Below are 20051 nucleotides of genomic sequence, written 5' to 3'. Positions count from 1 at the left end.
AGGTGCAGCCGACCGCAAAGCTTAGAAACGGTTAGTATACTGTCGCGGAGTGGAATGGTCTTCTTTCGGGTCTATGTAAACCTAAGTATTTTGAGAAGGAGCCGGAGAACTTATTGTATGGCTCCTAGTATCGTTGTTTGATGACCCTTTGTGTCCTGTTTATTGACTTGCGGTGTTGTAGCTGATGCTTTTATAGAATTTTCTTTTTAGTTGTATGCCCTTCCTGCTTGGGCTAACTATGGCTTGCAGTATACTGAAATAAAATAAATAAATAAATAATTTACGAAGCTGTTAAGCTTGGTTTCCTGAAACTGCATTTGTATGGTTTAAGAGCAAGCGAGCTAGCCGAAAGTAGCATCATTTCCGGAGTGTGAGCAAGATGAAGAATAATCATAAGTTCTCAGTCGAAATGCTTATCTACCCGTCATTCATTCACTTCTGTACACAGAACAAACGTCGTCTCAGAGCCACAAGGGAAGTCAGAACAGTTGTCTAACTCAGTACTCCGCGAGTAGATACTTTCCTGATGTCGGCTGATGTAGGTGGATGGGGCCGTAGCCCTCAGTGCTGACGGTCTGCTCTAGTAGCTTGTCAGCACAAATATTTAGAGCGACCACGCTGTTTTTAGCCAGGAGAACGATGTTAAATCAGCGGCTCTCGTATAACATATGCTGAAACCAGGCATCAAGTACCCGTATTTCTTGGAATATACTTGTTACTAGCCGTCTCTTGTCATCACGGTCATCGTCAGCTTGTTCCAGTGACATCTGATTACCGCTGCCTATCGCCAGGAGGGATTACTCAAACCCACCCTATATACTTACACTCATCCTGAGTCTCTACCTCCCTATGTTATGTTTCCCTGCATTTATTTATTTATTTATTTATTTATTTATTTATTTATTTATTTATTTATTTATTTATTTATTTATTTATTTATTTATTTATTTATTGATAACCCTCTTACGAAATAAGGAGCAAGGAAAATAATGAAAATGCTTTGTTTCCAACTAGCGCTACAAGAGAGCGTTATGTAATCGGCTCAGTGATGTGTTCGGGCAAGCTACGATCAAGGCTGCAACAATTCAGCAGTTCATAATAGTTATATGAACTCTCTTCTTGTCGATTGCAGTTGCCGAAGCGGAAGTCAGCTATCCACCTCAGCCAGGAAAGGGTGAGTACGGTTTTCACTGTATCTGGAAGAGCAACTTGCTGTCTCGAAATTTTGGATGGGTGCGGCCATCGCACCAAAGTAGAATTTATTAATCCAGTTTTTCCAACTACAGTTCAGCCCAAATTATACGTACTTAGTTTGTACGGGGAGCCGCATTTTAATCCTGATTGCGTGGGCCTGGTGCACCCTTTATGATGATAACGCATTAAATGTACGCACAATGCAACGAATGAATACCACTGCCCGCAGGAAAACAGGCTCATAGGACATTTTATTGGCAACCAGCACATCACCATAAGTAATTCCACAAGCAAAATACACACATGCGAAACCTAAATACTCTATCATGAGTTCAATATTTTTTTTTTCAAGTCATCGGCAGCCAGCTTGAGCGGATCGGCTCTTACAAGTGCGCTGCCATTAAACGAGTGTACACGGTATTCGTTCTTTGCAGCGTACGGCGGAATGTGTTCGGAGATGTGCATCGGTGACATCTTCCATGGCCAAGGCTATTCGGTCATGGACAAAATCCGTTTCTCCATCAACAAGTACTGCTCCTGTGATATCACGTCAAAGAGTAAGTTTCAGAGTGTCTTCAAGCAAGTTTCGTAACCTGGCTCGCTTTCGTTTTATACCGCGCCGTCGCACAAGCGGATTTGGCTTAGTTGCTTACTCATAAGTTAGTCTTGTGCAAACGCTGTGAGTTTGTCGCACAAAAGTTCTGAAACAAAAACATAAAAAACTAAATTGAGACGATCATTCTCATATCCTGCGAGTCATTTATACGCGCTGTAGTATACGGACTGTTTCCCGTTCTCGCGCGTCGTGTTTATTGCAGACATCGACAAAAAATGATACTGCGGCTAAATTAATTTTAAAGAACTAATAATAAAAGCGCCCTGGCCTGTGCCACCGTGTATAATGGGAAGCACTGTCAGTGTGGAGTGCTTATAGCAAGCCGGGGTACACTAGCTTTCCCCTGAAATGAACCAAGCGCGACAAACCTACAGCAACCTATTTCAGGCTCTGTCTCCTCTCTCATAAACTGTGCACAACTCTCATTTCATCTACCCCCCCACCCTAAAACAAGTCTACGTACCCTCTGGTTCGCAACTCCACCGATCACTTGAACACTGCTGCAACGCACCTTGGGATGACCCAACATATTCCCACAATAGGCTATCGCCTTCGCATTTTCTTCTTTTCTTTTTACTACATGGAAGAAAATGATGGTAGCCAACCTTTCGAAACTCGAGCTGTCTGTTTTGGCACCACCTGCCAACGCTTTTTTTAGTTGCCAGAATAGTTAACACCATATCATTAGAAGCTCCTTGGGCCCAAAATGCATCGTCGGTTATAAACTTCTCCCATGAGCTGGAAGGAAGAAACGTTCCATTGGCTGGAAAGAAGTTACTTCATTAGAAAAAAAGTGACGTCACTTCCGGTAAAGGCATCAACAGCTGCTGGTGCTATCGGACTGCCAACACATAATGGCATTAGGTGTCCCTGTGCATTTTTCCCCCTACCGCATTTGGCTTGCTTTCGATAACCTCCGGCGCCCCCACGATGCGTGCAAGCTTCGCCGCTCTATTTCCGCTAACTCCTTTCAATTGAGGTTTGTACTCTACCTCTGCAGTGGGAACAATCTTAGATTCAGCAATACCGGGTCTTGGGGTCCCCTCCTCGGAGAACTTGGCCTTTGAGTTTCTCCTATACTCACACGCCACGTGAGAGGACGCACAGGACACGTGACCTGTGGGCTTCCGCAACCCGTGGCACATTTGCTGATTTGCGCCAGCGCTCTGCCCTCGCTGTCCAGAATGCTCTTCCTGGGCGATGGACAGCTTTTGAAACCTCTCTATTGTCCGACATGCAGGCTGTTTCCCGTAATTGCAAGCCTGATTCGTATTCTGCATTAGGCTGTGCAAATGAGCTCTGAAGCTGGAGAACCGAGAAGTTGTTTTGTAACACGCCAAGACTTGCGTGTGACCACCGCTGCTTTGTCTAAGGACGTTTTAAACGATTTGAATAAGACGACGAGTCCATTCAAGCAAAATTTTGTATTCTTTTCCGCCAATTTCCTGTTCACGGGTGCTTCCAATTTAGGCTCCCGAAGAAAGTAATTTGGATACCGGGCCACGCGGGGGTCTGGGGCAACGAAAGGGCGGACGAACTAGCTCGAAGATTTACCATCCGAGCAGGGGAGTCACAAGCCCCGGAGGAGCTCTGGAACAACCGGGAAGCTGGGTATTCTGAAACACTAAGTCTATACAGGGGTCTGAGATACAAATATCCCCCACCACACAAAGAGCTAAGCAAGGAAGAAGCCGCAAAATGGCGGAAATTACAAACAGGCTCCTTCCCAAATTTATATATACTAAGCAAGATGTTCCCAACGCAATACCGCGCCACATGCCCTTGGTGCGAAGCGAGGCCAACACTATACCACATAACATGGGAATGCGATAGAAACATATCGTTTCACAAACAAGACACACCAAGTGCGGAGCAATGGGAGAGCCGGATCACCAGCCGCGGGCTAGAGACCCAAAGGGCACTCATAGCATACGCAAGCGAGGTGGCCAGACTCAGTCGAGCCCTGTACTAGGGGCCCACCCAAGGCTAAGGAGGCGACCTCAAGACCTGAAGACGACCATCACCGCAAGCGAAACTTAAGAAATCAAAAAAAGTTTCTACTCTACTCTACTCTACTCTACTCTACTCTACTCTACTCTACTCTACTCTACTCTACTCTACTCTACTCTACTCTACTCTACTCTACTCTACTCTACTCTACTCTACTCTACTCTACTCTACTCTACTCTACTCTACTCTACTCTACTCTACTCTACTCTACTCTACTCTACTCTACTCTACTCTACTCTATACTCTACTCTACTCTACTCTACTCTACTCTACTCTACTCTACTCTACTCTACTCTACTCTACTCTACTCTACTCTACTCTACTCTACTCTACTCTACTCTACTCTACTCTACTCTACTCTACTCTACTCTACTCTACTCTACTCTACTCTACTCTACTCTACTCTACTCTACTCTACTCTACTCTACTCTACTCTACTCTACTCTACTCTACTCTACTCTACTCTACTCTACTCTACTCTACTCTACTCTACTCTACTCTACTCTACTCTACTCTACTCTACTCTACTCTACTCTACTCTACTCTACTCTACTCTACTCCACTCTACTCTACTCTACTCTACTCTACTCTACTCTACTCTACTCTACTCTACTCTACTCTACTCTACTCTTTACTCAGGGGATTGCTTTAGGTGTAACGCTTTGGGTTGCCTCGCGCACAATGAGATGCGGCTAGCTACGCCATCGTAGATGTTTCGGCCGCCATCTTCTCAGACGCTCGAACGGCTCGAAGCCGCTTGAAATTTACTAAATAACTCGCAGAGTGAAGCTAAACGTAAATATGTAAATGCAAAAATAAAGGAAATCTTTATAAAGAGATTTCCTCGGATCATTTTTTTTCTTTTCTGAAGTTTTATTCTCATTGATTCTGCCGGTCACGGTGCAGACCACAGCCTCATTAGCCCAACACGCGCAAGCCAACTGAGCTGTGGTCGACGAAGCGGTATACTGATCGGAACATGAGCCACATGTGTTTGCCACTCGACCGAAACTAAGACAAATAATATTCATGACGAGCTCTTTAGACAAGATTGACGGAACAGCGCCGCTTAAGTACTAGACGCAATAAAGGACATTTAGTGGTTTTTGCGTCACATCACCTAGACTCTTGAACGTTTGTTCTCTTCCTCCATCTGTTGTTGCCTTCTGGCGACCCCTGCGTGGCTATTTCGCGGCACATATTTCATAAAGAACTGCACGAAATCTCTCGGATGAAAGAGAATTGACAAATGCTTGGTGGTTGTACCTCTGTCTTTGTAGGATATTAATTAACTCCTTCCACTGGCTCATATTACCTACGTTTTAATTTCCGTGCAGTTTTTCTCAACCATGTAGTTAGTTGTGAGCCAAAAAAAAAACATGGTTGCCTAATAGGTAATGTCCTGAGACAAAGTTGAATTGTTCAACTTAAAAGCATCAGGCTACTCGAGTTAACAAATTGCCCAGAACAGCTGCCTAAACGATTTTTTTTTTTATTGCGCAAATATGCCTTTCTGCATAAGAGAGTTATATGTGCAGGCCGGTTTCGGCTACAAATGCCAAAAAGGCCTGGTATTGGAGCCCATGGGTGCTGATTAGTTTTACTGTTCTTTGTAGCGTTGTTATACTACAAATCTATGCTAACTCTCTCCGTGCATCTCTGTACTATGTGTCTTTAGCGCCGCGGTCATCTCACCCCATTTCCCTAAACCACCGCCCTCGACCTGGAGTACCTCCCTTATCGCTAAGTCACTGGCATACCAGCGGGCCTCGGCGGGTCAAACTCTGCCTCTTGGACCGGCACTCATTTCATTTCTAACTACAAAGTTTACTCTCTCTCCCCCAGGTTTCACGAAGGTCATCCTGCTGAGCTACCGACACAACTGGCGTGCGCACGGCGGATCTTACGGCCAGCTCCTCCTGGACGGCAAGACCATCCTGCTTCCTCACAAGGCCAGCACGGTCAAGGCCATCCAGGACGCTCTGCGAACGTGCCACTACAACCGCCGATACCCGGCACCCAGGACCTACGCGGACGCGGCCTACGCGGGCCCGGCCGGTTGCCCGGACCCCTTCGACGAGTCCTGTCCCCAGTGTTCCAGCACCGTTGCCACGGAGAGCCTCGTCGCTGACATGTGCTCGTCCGAGTACGGTGAGAGCAACGAACTGTATTCCGAAGGAAGGCATAGGTAGCAGGAACTCAGGTGGGCAGATCAAGTCATAAACTTCTGGGGTACAGGATGAATTGTAGGTCAGGGTGAAAGGCCTCCGTACTGGGGTGTACGCTGCAGTGATGATGAGCACAGTGAGAACTAGACTTTCTTGAGTCCACCTGCAGTGTAACTAATGGCGACTTCCAATATTTCACTAGGGAGCTCGAAATGCTCTCTTCAGTTAGAAATATCGAGCTCTTTGCAGTACATAGTATTGGCTGGATCGTGCTTCGAGTAAATGAAACATCAACTGAGATGAGGTGCTGCTCATTCCAGTGGCTTGGAATTGATATGCAGTGTTTGTTTGTTTTTCAACGCTGTTAAGAATTAAACCTATTTTTTATTTTTCTGTAAGAACCGGTCATGTTTTTTTTTTTCACTTTATTCAGTACTCAGCAACATGCTTTTGTAGCAAATCATGTCATGCACTGCAGCTACCCGTAAGCTTAGCATCAGCGCGAGACGTACCTCGACACAGATACGAAAGTGTCAATGCCAACAACCTCCGCGACGTCAGTAGCCATGCGTGCGGCGTCTGTCACCATGCCAGAGACGGCTTGAGAGCAGTGCCTAGCTTCGGTGATATCGAGAAGCAACTATCACCAGGAAAGCACCAGGAATTAGTCCTTGTCATTGCGCGAGGCAATCAGTGCATTTTCGGAGCAGGAGTTGTCACTCTTTCGTCACAATAGTCTCATATTGGTCACCCGCCTGTATGAAACCTCGTCATCATAATTTACTTACGTTCTCCATTAAGTACCTGTCGGGGTATCACATATTCCACTGAAGAAGTAAAAGTGCCTCATAAAAACATGTTTGCAAGTGTTACATTACAGGGTGAGAAATTGTAAATAAAGAGTGCAGAACGTCAGTTGGCGCACGTACCCGTCTAGGCACAGTAGTTCTCGTTGCTTATTGGATTTTTTGGTAATGATGAGCAAGGGGAATTCAATAGTGTGACTGAACTGCAGGAGAAAAACTTTTTAGTCAGATTGTGTGTCTTTCTGGCTCAGTCTTCTGATGTGATGAGAAACTTTGGCGTATACAGGGTGTTTTCTTTAACATTTGGAGATTTTTATTTTTAAAACTGTGAGCTATACCTCGATGCGGTCTGTATGAGCTGAATATTGAAACTAGGTGGACAATATGTACTTGATATGAATCAACAATTATACGATCAATTATTTCAAATTAACTAATAAACTTTGTCGTTCTTGATTTTAAGGGTCAAGGTTATATTGCGATACTGTTGGCCGTCAAAATCGAAGCTGAGCCATGTTTCCAAATTTTCGCATCGGCAGTGTGGTTGGAATTGTCAAACGTCCAAAAAACGCATTTGAATTCTCGTTAGATTGGCTTTCTCGCATAGCATGTTTATAAAATGTTGTCTTTCGCTTCTTTTTTACATCGAATGCAAGGTCAGTTGGAGTACGTGATGACGTAGAAAAATTGAACTTGATTTCGGTGCTGATACCACGAGCAGCGGCGTCATTGTATGATTAGATAATGCGGGACAGCCAACTCAACAAGCTTTCAAATGAGTGTTTCTGACATCCGATATTTTCAACGACACTGTCGATTACAAAAATTTAAAAACAAGACGGCCATCAATTTTGCATTATAAGTTTGCCCTCTAACATCAAAAATACAAAATTTATTAGTTAATTTAGGTTAATTAATCCTCTAATTATTGCTCCATACGAGGTATATAATATCCGCCTATCCAGCTCTCTACTGCATTGACGTATGTCGCACTGTTATTAAAATAAAAATCTGTAAAATTTTGTAAAAATCACCCTGTATATTATAGAGACTGTTGTATGGGTGACGTTCTTATGAAAACGCGTTCTTCAAGCGACTCCTTCTGTACCACAGCATATCGCGAAATGAAAATATCTCAGCAACTGCCGCTGAATCTCATGTTACACAGCGCTAACTGCCCTGTCAGTTTTATTGGCTACACTCAGGGCGTCATACGGCGCTGTCGAACGCTCCTCAGGGTCTCAAGTGAGGCTAAGACACGCGTCATCAGCAACATCTTCAAAACTTACTTTCTGTACTTCTTCTATCTTCGTTCATATCTTACCATTGGCGCCTTTACTGAAGTATTTGACGGATGGCGCAATAATGCAGCAGCGTACAGTCACAAAGAGGGGAATACTTTTTCTTTCCTAACAAACAATATCCTGTTTCACTGTGTACCGTGAGTTGAACTGCAACAGTTCCAAACGGTAGCCCATTCCGCAGCGGCCGACCCTGTTATCTTATGCAAACCAGGTCTACCGTATGCGCTGGCACGACAACAGAGTAGCCGATTGACAATCGAAAAACAGATCGAAGTCTACTCTATGTTCGTACACAATAGACTTCCCAAGCAGGCATGTTCGTATTGGGGCTAGGCTGCTGTCACTGCGAACGCTAATATCGAGCGACAAATGCCGAGAGTAGGTCAATAGACTCTACCACATTTGTTGCACATGGCTCCTGCTGCTGCGACTGCTGCTGACCTAATTTCTCTTCTGTCCGACTTGTTTACAGCTGCGGTCGTTGCGATTGGCCTGGACTATCAGAAGATGGCCGAGTACAAAAACGGTGTGTACTTCTGACCTTTGTCTATGCATGTCCGGAAAAAAAAATGAAGCCTTAATTCCGTTATTTCGGCTGTTACACACGTTTGCGTTGTCCCGGGCCGGACTGAAAAAACTTAATCGAAGATACTAAATAAAGTACGGCGAGACGAAGCGACACTTCGGAAAGAAAACAAAATGATTTATAATAAGAAAGGGCCAGTATGACTGGGAAATTTGTTGGCACTGAATTTTAATGATCGGGCGGGGACCATTTATACGAACTTAATGACACCGACGACTCCGAAATGCTCTGCAATCCGGAATCTCATCATTCAGTTTCCTTTGGGAAGAAGAAATTGTATGAAATTGTTTTGCTTCAATATGTCCTCATACCTGAAACACATGACTCCAGTTCGTTTTAACGAGCGCAGCATTTTTCCAATGACGTAGAACGCGTGTTTGGGGGCCTTCTTATCTGGCTGTCTTGCTTTATTTTGCCTCAACGTGTCTTGCCTAAACTGGTTGTCTTCCAAACTTGAATGACGTGAGCAGCCGCGATGTGTTACCACACACTGGAAAGTCATTAATATATAAATAAGCAGTTGTTTATCCAAACAATAAGCACGCCCTAACACAACCTCAGTAATCGTTTGTCATTTCTTCCTCAGTGCTGCATTTTTGGGCGATTTTTAACGTTCTTGTTACTTCAAAAGGGAACACTAAATGTCTCAACCTGTCAATCTGGGAGCTTGTAATTCCGCTGACGCACTTAACTTATCTGCTCAAACAGCACGGTGTTTCATAATTTAAGTGAATACCTGTGATCCCGCTTGTTTTCCGCAGGACGATTCACTTGGAAGCAAGCTTATCTTCCGGACATACAAGTGACCAGTAAGCATGGCTGGCCCAAGCTCAGCTGTTTCTTAACGTGATACATAGACGTAAAAAAACTACGCTCAGGTAAAATCTTTCCTTTTCAAATTTCAGACGAAACAGGCTTCGGCAAGAATCTCAGCGTTGTCATCAAAGGTGAGCCCCAACCTCCTGGTCTTCCGTGATCAGTCGTCATTCAGAACCCAAGTTCTTTTTTTTTTTAATCAGACTGCGTCATAATCCACAAGCACATCACCACATTGTTTTTCAAGTCTTAGTACTTTCCCTCCTCTTCAAAACTTGGAGCTGTGTTTGACAGCACCCCGAGCCGGCATCTAAACATCCGAGCCGATGTGTCATGGAGACAACCGACAGCATAAACTGTTTTTTTTTTTTCTTTACTCTGCAGTGAACGGGACACCGAGCGAAAATGCATCAACCGGCCAAGGTAGGTCGCCGAGTCGAAAAAAGATCGACTTTCTCTGCTTAAAAGTTATGAGGCTTGAAATGGTATGTATTCGAGGTTTTCATTCCTGGGACAAAGGGGAATGCTGGAAATTGCTATAATCCCTCGATAAAGAAGTGTAAATCAGCTTCTTGGTGGGAACAGCCGAAATAACAAAGCGCGGACACAGAAAGGAACACACAGAACGAAGACGAAGCTGAACGAAGACAGCTTCGTCTTCGTTCTGTGTGTTCCTTACTGTGTCCGCATTTTGTTATTTCGGCTGGTCCCACCAAGAAGTATCACCCAACTAGCTCAGTTTTCTACTCTTTTAATGCAAATCAGCACCATTGACTTCCCGCTAATTATGGTCACATTATGGTTCATGTTACTTTCATTGCACGGGAAAAAAATTGACGAGTTCGAACTCAAATCATTTCTCATAAATATGATGGCGACAGAAGTCTTCAAAACTTTTCCCAGTGGGTGTGGATTTAAGTCTATTGGTTAAACAAGCGAAGCAGCACATCTAATCAACCCAATATTGAAAATGTAGAGGCAAACACCGGTCTTGCAAAGGAGCAGAGTGAGACCATCCATTTTCAATATAGGCTGATCACTTGTGCTGCTTAGGAAATGCGCGCGAAAGGTCAATGACAGTCTTCTGGCTCCGTCCGCGCATCGCCGCCGCGCAGAGCCCAGCGGCCTGATGGACTCGTGCATGACGTACACGGTCAAGGCGCTCTACAACGTGAGCAGAGGCAAGAACCCGGTGGAGGACACCTACGACCTCCAGCTTTTCCTCAACAGGCAGTGCCCCTGCCAGCAACTCAAGAGCCGTGAGTTGGAATATTTTTTTTGTTTTTTTTTTCGGTCTTATCTCTATAGTTTTCTTTTTTTTCTGCATGCGGCCTCTTGCTGTCTCAGGCAGTGTGAAATTTTAGGGGATTTCTAATACAGAAAAAAAGTATCACGTAAAGTGCAACTGCTGTTGTCGAACGCAATACCAAACTACAGGGTGTTTCGCCTAAGACTTTACACAATATTTAAAAAAAGGATTTTTGAGTTGGAAGGGCGGTCTTTTCGGCCTTGCATTGTGAGCGGTTAAGTACATCAGCATAAATCTTAGGCGTGCTTACTAGCAGGCTGGTTAACTGATAGTGAATAGTTAACTTTTTAACTATTCCTGCCAGGCTCCTGAATAATTGAGAGGCGTGTAGCCCACCGTAAGTAGTATTCATATCAGTTTTTACAGTTTCGAAAAAGCGGTTATCATCGGCGCTGTGACCCAACAAATTTTGGCTACATCGCGCCAAAATACGTTTTTTCGAGAAGCTTGCAGGCAAAGTGACCTCTCCAGTGCATGTAACTCGTAGAAATAGGCGAAAATTGTTGGCCTATAGCGCCGAAGGTAATCACGTTTTCGAAATTCTAAAAACTGATATGGATATTGCTTACGGCGGGCTACCCGCCTCTCAATAATTAAGGCGACTAAACGTAATGGTCAAAAAGTTAACTATTCAATATTAATTAACCGGCCTACTAGTTAGCACGTCTTAGCTTTATTCTGATGTGTCACCGCTGACAACGCTATGGCGAGAAAGCATTCTTCTGACTCAAAGAGCCGATTTTTAACAATTGTGTAACAACTCAGTTGAAATACCCGGTAGATGACATGTATCACGTAACACTCCGTGCTATTACCGCCGATACGGCACTATACTGCTCCCAGCAGGATTGAGGGAGGGATACAGGTCCCAGGTAACTTCCGTTAGAATTACGATAAGATATAAATGCCCTCATGCGCTCAAGTTTTAGTCTTTTAAGAAAAGCACAGGGGTTTGAAAGTTTAGGTTTGAAGGTTTATTAAAACGAAATACAAATGAGTTGTAAGTTTCATAAAAAAGTTAGTACAGTAGGAGGTCCCAAAGTGAAAACTGTCTGGGGGACCTCCCATCAGGAAAACATAAGGAAAGTGCATAAGTTTGGTAGAGGACCTGGAATAAAAGTATACAATCAAGTTAAAACCTATTAGTGTAATTTACGGCAATGAATAAGGTATACAATAGTTAGCGGGCATAATTTAACAAAAAAGGCATAAAATAGCAAAACATAAGAGCAATAGAAAGAACACAAAAAGACATCAGATAACAATGGGCATTGAATAAATGCAGATATAAAACGCAGGCGGAGAAAGAAAAAAAAAAGAGATTCCAGATGAGTAACAATATGACCGTTTGCTGTCAGAGTGGGGAACAGAAAATAAGATGAAGGCAACCTTAAGCATGGCATGAAGCTGAATGGGTTGATAGGAGATGTTTTTTTAGTAAAGTGTAGAAAGCGGGCTGCGAACGTGCGGATTTGATTGCTAGTGGTAATGAATTCCAGATTTTGATGGCGGAGAAAAAAGCAGTTTGTTTTCCATAATTTGTGTTCACTTTTGGTAGAAGCATATTGTTTTGTTCAGAGAATCTAGTGTTATTGCTATTAGAAAGGAAAGATGCGGAAAAACAGAGAAGTTGATTATTATTATTGCGAGCGCGGTAGATTAGAAGACCTAACCTGAGATTAAGGAGGCATTTCAATGGCAGAATGTTTAGGTCAGAGTAAAGAGGTGAAGCAGTGGCTGTGTATGGGCTGAAAGATAAAATTCGAAGCGCTTGATTTTGAAGATTACCCCATAATGATAGGCAATAATTAAGGTGACTGTTAATGAAAGCATAGTACAGGGATAAGAGAACATGGCGTTGAAAGAAAAGTCTAGTTTTTATTAACACCCTTATTCCAAATGAAATTTTTTTACTGATAGATTTGGTGTGTAGATGAAATTTTCGATGACAGTCAAGCGTGATGCCGAGAAATGTAACGGATTCGGAGGCAGTGATAATATGATGTCCCAGATAAATGGCTGGGCTCGGGATGACATGCTTTTGATGAGAGCGGAATATCATGAAAGTGGTTTTTGTAGGATTAAGTTGTAGTAAGTTATTTTCACACCATAAAACAATATTCTGTAAGTCCATGTTTAATTTGTTTATTAGGCTTGTGAAATTGCTGTACCGAGTGAATAATGTCGTATCATCCGCGTAAAGTATACATCTTGTGTTAATTAAGGACAAAGGTAAGTCATTGATGAAAATGAGAAAAAGAAGCGGACCTAAAATGGAACCTTGTGGCACTCCTAAATTAATAGTTAAAGGGGAAGACAATGTTTCTTGTAGCTGGACAACTTGTATACGGTTAGTGAGATAACTGCGTAAAAGAGCTAAAGCAGGCCCACAGATGCCTAGATATTCTAATTTAGTGTACAGTATAGTGTGGTTAATTGTGTCAAATGCTTTGGTGAAATCTAAGAAAACAGCACCGGCAAACAACCCATTATCAATATATTGCTTAATACTGTCTGTGAATTCGATTAAAGCTAGTTCTGTGGAGTAATTAGGCCGGAATCCAAATTGCTGACCTGCTAACAGCTGGAATTTAATGAGGTAGTTCATTATGCGATTAACAATTAACTTTTCTATTATTTTACTAAAGAAAGGCCATATAGTTATTGGACGGTAGTTACTTAGGCATTCTTTGTCGCCTTTCTTGAATATCGGCGTCACCTTACCTTTTTTAAGTTCAGTTGGAAAAACACCAGTCCTAAATACTAAATTAATAATGTGACTAAGAACATTAGACAGCTCAAGACCCACCAGCTTTACTTTGAAAGAAGGAATTTCATCGATCCCAGGAGCGGTATTTTTTAGGCTAGAAATTATTTGGAAGACTTCGTCAGGTGAAGTAGGGCGCAAGTAAAAAGAGTGAGGGCATCGACGAGGGCCACAGTAACTACTTGGAGGCGGGGAACCGCGGCGCGAGAAGAAGGAATTAAATGCATTAGCAATGTCAGTTTGATCAGTTAAAGTACACTCACCGTCAGAGACTTTCGTTATGCTCGTTTTGTTTTCAGCTATATTCAGAAATTCCTTAATTGTTACCCAATTCTTACGAGTGTCATTTCCGTTTCTAAGTATTTCATTTTGGTAGTAATCTTGTTTGGAGCGTTTAAGTGCTGCGGAGAGAGTATCCGAGTATTTTTGATAGCGCTGTTTTAGGTGCACGTTAAATGGCTGCTTAAATGGCTGGGGGGTTAAAGTTAATCCGAATCTGTCGACTGCGGCATTTTTCGCACCCCAAGTATACTATGTGTTCCATCTAAGATTGTCAACAATTTTTTTAAATGGGTCTTTTTTAATTAAAAGCACCCTTATTTTTTGGCGTCCCACATTGCAAGCGGTGTACTAGTTCGGAATACAACTAGGACGTGCTAACAGAAGGCTGGCTAGCTAAACTTAATAGGCAACTTTTTAACTATTGATGTAAGGTTCCTCACTTATCGGGAGGCTTGTAGCCCACCGTAATATGAGGCTTTCGAAAATGCAATTCTCATCGCTGCTGCAGCGTAAAGAATTCTGGGGCTGCACACGAATTATACTGAAACCGTGCAGCCGCAGAGAGCACGTTACACGTCGGCGCGCCATCACGTGCTCTCTCCACTCATCGCTTCCACCCGGATGATGCGACGAGAGCACGCAGCAGCGGCATTGGCATTTCTGAAAATTTAGAAAATGACACGGGTATTGCTTACCAAGGGCTCAAAACTCTCCAATAAACAAGGAGCCTTCTAATTCACACGTCTTAGCTGTATTGTGATGCACTACACTGCTGACAATGTTGCGCCAAAAAAAACAATCTTTAACTAAAAAAGCCTAAACAACAGTCATTGACCGTCTTAGATGCAACACCCTGCATATCTGCATGTCATGAGAATTCCTTGAAGTTCGAGTGACGACTTGTTTTAGCCTTGCATTTTCACACCTTGCTTTCTCTACAACTTATCGGGCAACAGCTCTCCATATTCACACCTCGATCTTCCACGAGCATTAATGTTCATTGCGATTAATTCTGCCGTTTCACAATAAAAAAAAAACGAGATGAAAAAGTCTGCGACTCAGACTGTATCTTGCTTTCATTCTTACTTATTGATCCTGCCCCATCTATCGCCACCTCTTTCTTTTGTTACTTGAATTCCCTAGCTAGTAAACCCTGTGTTACGCGACATGCACAGAAACACCCTGCCCTCTTGTTCTGCGTTTGTGGCACAACTCGCTTTTTATCCCAGTTGCATGCGTAGTGAAGATCTAACTGTGGGCACATTCGTTCAATTCCATCAAAACAAGGCAGCACTGATACCTCGGGTGTCATACCTCGAAGCCCACGATGTATTTTCAAAATTTAGAGTTATAGACGAGCAACGGCTGACTGGCTGACGTACTATCCTCGTCGTTGCCTCACAGCTTTTATGACTAAAAAAAAGGTAGACGCTGATTGCCGTGTATATTTCTTGTCACAGAGATCCCTGGCTATGCCATCCTGGTGGTAGACAAACAGTCCAAGCTGTCGGACGGATCCCTGCAGCTGGGCACGGGCGCCAAGCTCTACCCGCTTCCGTACGGCATGCACAACCTGCCTCCCTGTTCCATCGACAAGAAAGAACAGCTGACCGGCCATGGTGGAGAGGACAAGCTTCCGCTTCCCGAGCTCGAGATCCCTGTGGAAGACTCCGCAGGTAAGCGCGGTGGTAAAGGCGAGTTACATTTTTCAACTATTTATGTTCTAAAGTAACCCAACATCGGTAACCACAACGCCTGTGGTGCCCAATTATAGCAGCCTAAAGTCTACGTGCTACGGCCATAGACCTTTTCCCGGCTCTCGGGGCAGCTTGCGTGTAGGCTATGGCGAGACCGTGCAGCAGCTTCGCATGAGCAGGTGTCGCCCATAGAGCAGGTTCACAGATATTTCCATCAGGTACACGCAGGTGTTAAAACACCTGCTATTTTGGACCGTTGCGAAGAGGTGCAGAGAGCTCGGGTACCTCTCCTTTCGTGCTAGCGTCAGCTGTACACAAGCAACATTGCAGCGAGCGGTATGGCGACGCCTAGAGAACTATTTTGGCAAGTTTCATATGAACACAGGTGTTGCGAACACGCACTTCATCCGTGAACAAATGCGATGGCCATGATGATTGAGAGAGGCGAAGAGCAGTCATTCAGAGCAAGCCACGTTCAGTCTTACCACTGGGAAATTTACTGATTAACACTACCTGGTCATACACTTGCCAGTTTTCACTAATCCGAAGCATAAAGCAAAGGTGCCAAAAAAGAAACGCACAGATGAGAAAGACCCTCACTTGTTTCTTTTTTTGCTTTGTTTCATCTCGGCCGCAGTATTCTACATAGCCAACAAGCTCAGCTATCTGTCTTATTCATATCAAGTAATGTCATCTTGCTTCCCACACAAACATGTTTTGTGCTGCTTTAATCCGTCGCATATTTTTCTGGCCAAGTTTACGACATAACATAACACTAAGACTGTCCGTTTAGTGTGTCTGGCTAAATTTATTACCGACTGTCTACAAAGTGAGTTGCGTACCTATGAGCAGGATTCAACACCGCAGTGGCTTAGGTGCAAATAAGGACCTTCTATGTTTATGGCCGCTTCGAATAAAAGTTTAATACGTATATAACCCTCTTTTGGCGCGTGCGTGCGTGCGTGAGTGCATGCGTGAGTGCGTGCGTGCGTGTGTTGAACAAACTTTCGTGCGCTTTTAAAGTATGTGTGCTTCATATCCCTTCCCTTTCCAAGTGTATTTCCTTTCTATATCTAGCATCAAGCCCAATTCTCACTTAAATTTCTGCGCGCGGTTTTGGGGTTTTAGAATGGGCCGGCTTGCGCCTTACACTGCGAACTTCCTTGGCGTAATCGCGCTCAGACACGACAACCGTTCTCGGCGCTTTTTCGTTCCTGCTAAGCTGGCTTCGCTGCACATAACTAACACCTGAGGTGAAGCTATACTGCCGCCGTGAACGCATGCGAGATTCGGAAGATCAGTAAAGGCCAAAGGTAACAGTTAGGTGACGCAGTATATCAACAACTGAAAGCAAAATTTGTGGTATTGCCACAGTGGAATGCCATAGTTTGACAAACATTCTAGGCGACGTAATGATACTGGCGAAGACAAGACCCCGCATACTTGGAAAGACGAAAACAAACTTCGCTTCTTTTTTGTCTGTTTCTTCACAAAGTCGGAGCATCTACATAAGTATGCGCACGTCAACATGTTGCAAAGCGAAAAGAAGGCCGAATGCTTTTTTGCTTTTTCGCTTTTTCGCTTTTTCGCTTTTTTGCTTTTTTGCTTTTTCGCTTTTTTTCGCTTTTTCGCTTTTTTGCTTTTTTTCTTTTTTGCTTTTTTTCTTGCCCGCTTGCCCGCTTGCCCGCTTCAAAAGCGTCCAGCCACTGCACCTGCGCTCAACTGAGCAGAAAAGCTGAAAGTTTGCAAAGACATACGACCAGTGCCAAAACTGAATAATGGTTCAGCCATGGAAAGACGAAAATAGCTTGGAGCCAAACCGTCGCTCGCTTGGTCGGAAATGGCCAAGCGTTCAAATCATGATTCTTCCTATAAACGTTTGAATGTTGTGCGTTTCTTTGTGTTAGCTGCTGCCGGGCAAGGAAACAATGTTTGTATCACATCCTATAAACACATCAAAACATCACGTAAGAAGAAATGTTCAGATATGCGACGTTAGCTCTCTACGGCAGCATTGCTGAAATAAAGGGGTGTCCAAGACTCCATGCATATTGATTAGCTATGTTAAAACTATAAACATCACGCGCTACGAGTGATTCCTAATTGCATTTTCCCAATTCATATGCTCTCCAACTGTTTCGCAAATGATCGATAGATGCAGATGCCGCTGACGAGGGCCCATGTCCGGAAAACATACAGGCCACCTGTCCTGTCTGCATCGACGCGTCCGAGGAGCCGGCGGCCACCGTTACACAGTACTGCAAATCAAATTATGGTCAGTATGGCTTTTCTGTACGAAGCTACTTCGTTTCCTTTTCGTGTCACGTGTGTCGAAGTCGCCCCTCGCTTATATTCAGGCCCACGAGAATTTATTTCTCACTCCAGAAAGCATGAATGAAATTCCCCACACGGCATCATATAAACTAGAGCCTAATGCACGAATGTTAGCTGGAGATGATTATTTTAGGAGTCTGATTTCCGCTTTTCATTTTCAGGGTGATTCTCCCCATAATTTTATTTGAATATTACGCTATGAAACCTTTGTACATCCTCCACAACGTACCGAGAATTTTTACTACATTCTGTCTCTCCTTCTATCTCTCCTCAAACAATGCTAACATGCTACTACTGAAATTTCATTTTATTTTTTTTCACAATGCTAGCTACAAAGCACGGCGGTCGGTTGATGGAAACACAAGAAAAAATCAAGAAGTGTACTTCCGACGCGAAAAATGAAATGAGTTTCCTTATTAATTAATCGCCAGTAGCTCGTCACTGTCACTGGAAACACTTCGCGAAGCTATCTATCGTGGACTGCCTGCTGAAACTAACTCTAAGTTGGTCAGTATTGTGGTAAGCTCTGACTTGCTGCTTAGTTCACTCTCAAAATACGGCTGTTTTCCACTTTACAAATGTCAAGTTGAGATCACTAGCCGCACAGTGGCTGCACAGCTTAGAAGTGAAGCCAGGATTAGACTTTTTTTAGGATGCCTTGTTATCATTGTGTAACGACGAGGCAGGAATTGTTAAGACATCGTTAGCGTAACTATACACACCGGTACTGGTACGTTCTAACCACCATATGAAGCCAATCACGCACCACTGGGCATTTCGCTGCAGAAAAAATTGTAATAGCTTATTGAGGCCTGAAAAAATCTAATTATATTTGCAACGCAAAACAGCAATGGTTGTTGTCTTGCAGACGCGTACAAAACGTCATTCCAAAAGTCGGTACGTTTGGGAACTGCAACAAAGAAACACCATGATTTCTCACGTAGGGGCTTGAGAGAAGAAATTAGGTCATATATCGTTTTTTTTGTTTTTTTTTATGAGCATGTCAGTACAAACGCAGAAAAAAGATGTTTTCATGGATTAAATATCTGCCAGCATATACATGAGTATGTCACTGGACGTGCTACCAAGCTCACTTTTTAGAAATATCAACTGCTTTCTCTGACGAACATGAAAAATAGTCCTAGTTGCGAAATGAATGGTCCTTAATTCGAATGAAACAAAGAAATTAGGGACAAGTGCAGAACTTATAAGATAAGGCTGCTCAGTTGTGTAAGTACTTAGGGCCTTGAATAATTAAATACAAACAATGAAATAAAGTTCCGAGCAAGAAAGCTGAGTGAGTACGCTATCCTGGCATTCTTTAACAAGATGGGTTGTATTACTCAAATAAAATAAAATTATCTACTGCTAAATGGCAATAATCTGGCATGATGCGCTGGAAAAAAAAATCAAGCGACGATTCAATACACTGAAATTATATTCGTCTTCTAAAAAAAAGCCTCACAAACAAAGCAATAGTGCTTAAAAATCGAAGAGGTACAAATAGGTGCTTTTCTATCCTTCATAAGAGACAATTAAACAATAAAATCTGTAATTGTTATCGGACTAAGTCCAGAAGAAAAGCACGACCCAGAAAGCGGGAGAAAAAGCAAGGATATTAAATCATACTTTTTTTTTCTTCGCTTTCCACCTCTATCATCACAATTTTTTTTTTCTTTTTGAAGGAATAATCTAAACTAGTCTCGAAACTTTCTAGCTTTCAAACGTCTGATCAGTCAGCAGTGGGTAGTTGCTGATAGTTGTCACATTTCCAAAGATAATTCGCGGGGTAAGTCACGTACACATCAATTCTGCTGCCCTGCTGAGATTTTCACTCTCATAAAACCTGGCAGTAAGTGTGAATACAGCACTCGCACTGAATGTATTAAGACAGTTTGCTTCTGGCAGGATATTCTCTATAACCCGTGAGCCATGCGATTCAACTCGGAACTTGCTCGACTCCTGCTATCAATCACACTAGCGTAGAATGTGAGAACACCGATGAAACGTCGTACGCGACATGGGGAGGTCGTTGGTTCGGATCCCACCGGAGAGATGTGGTCGTCTTTTCTTTAACTTGCTTCCAAATTATCTCGAATCTAAAACAGAGCCCTTTATTTAATTTTCTCTCATCAACACAAGCCAAGAATAAATTATTTTCC

General features: G+C 43.2%; 1 protein-coding gene across 1 annotated transcript in view; it reads left to right on the top strand.

The window, feature by feature from the left end:
- The window catches only part of LOC149343131 (uncharacterized), a 75957-nt gene that overhangs the window by 39774 nt on the left and 16132 nt on the right, over positions 1-20051 (top strand). The window contains exons 18-27 of the mRNA XM_089545659.1: positions 1133-1174; positions 1629-1751; positions 5666-5971; positions 8571-8624; positions 9446-9493; positions 9590-9631; positions 9885-9923; positions 10616-10759; positions 15319-15534; positions 17711-17830. Coding sequence (XP_089401785.1) covers positions 1133-1174; positions 1629-1751; positions 5666-5971; positions 8571-8624; positions 9446-9493; positions 9590-9631; positions 9885-9923; positions 10616-10759; positions 15319-15534; positions 17711-17830 — 1134 coding nt within the window. The remainder of the gene's footprint in view (positions 1-1132; positions 1175-1628; positions 1752-5665; positions 5972-8570; positions 8625-9445; positions 9494-9589; positions 9632-9884; positions 9924-10615; positions 10760-15318; positions 15535-17710; positions 17831-20051) is intronic.

This window comes from Amblyomma mixtum, chromosome 5 (assembly GCF_055824585.1).
Source record: "Amblyomma mixtum isolate Tamu chromosome 5, ASM5582458v1, whole genome shotgun sequence".
In the NCBI taxonomy this organism is placed as follows: Eukaryota; Metazoa; Arthropoda; class Arachnida; order Ixodida; family Ixodidae; genus Amblyomma; species Amblyomma mixtum.
This window is presented reverse-complemented; position numbering and strand designations above follow the sequence as displayed.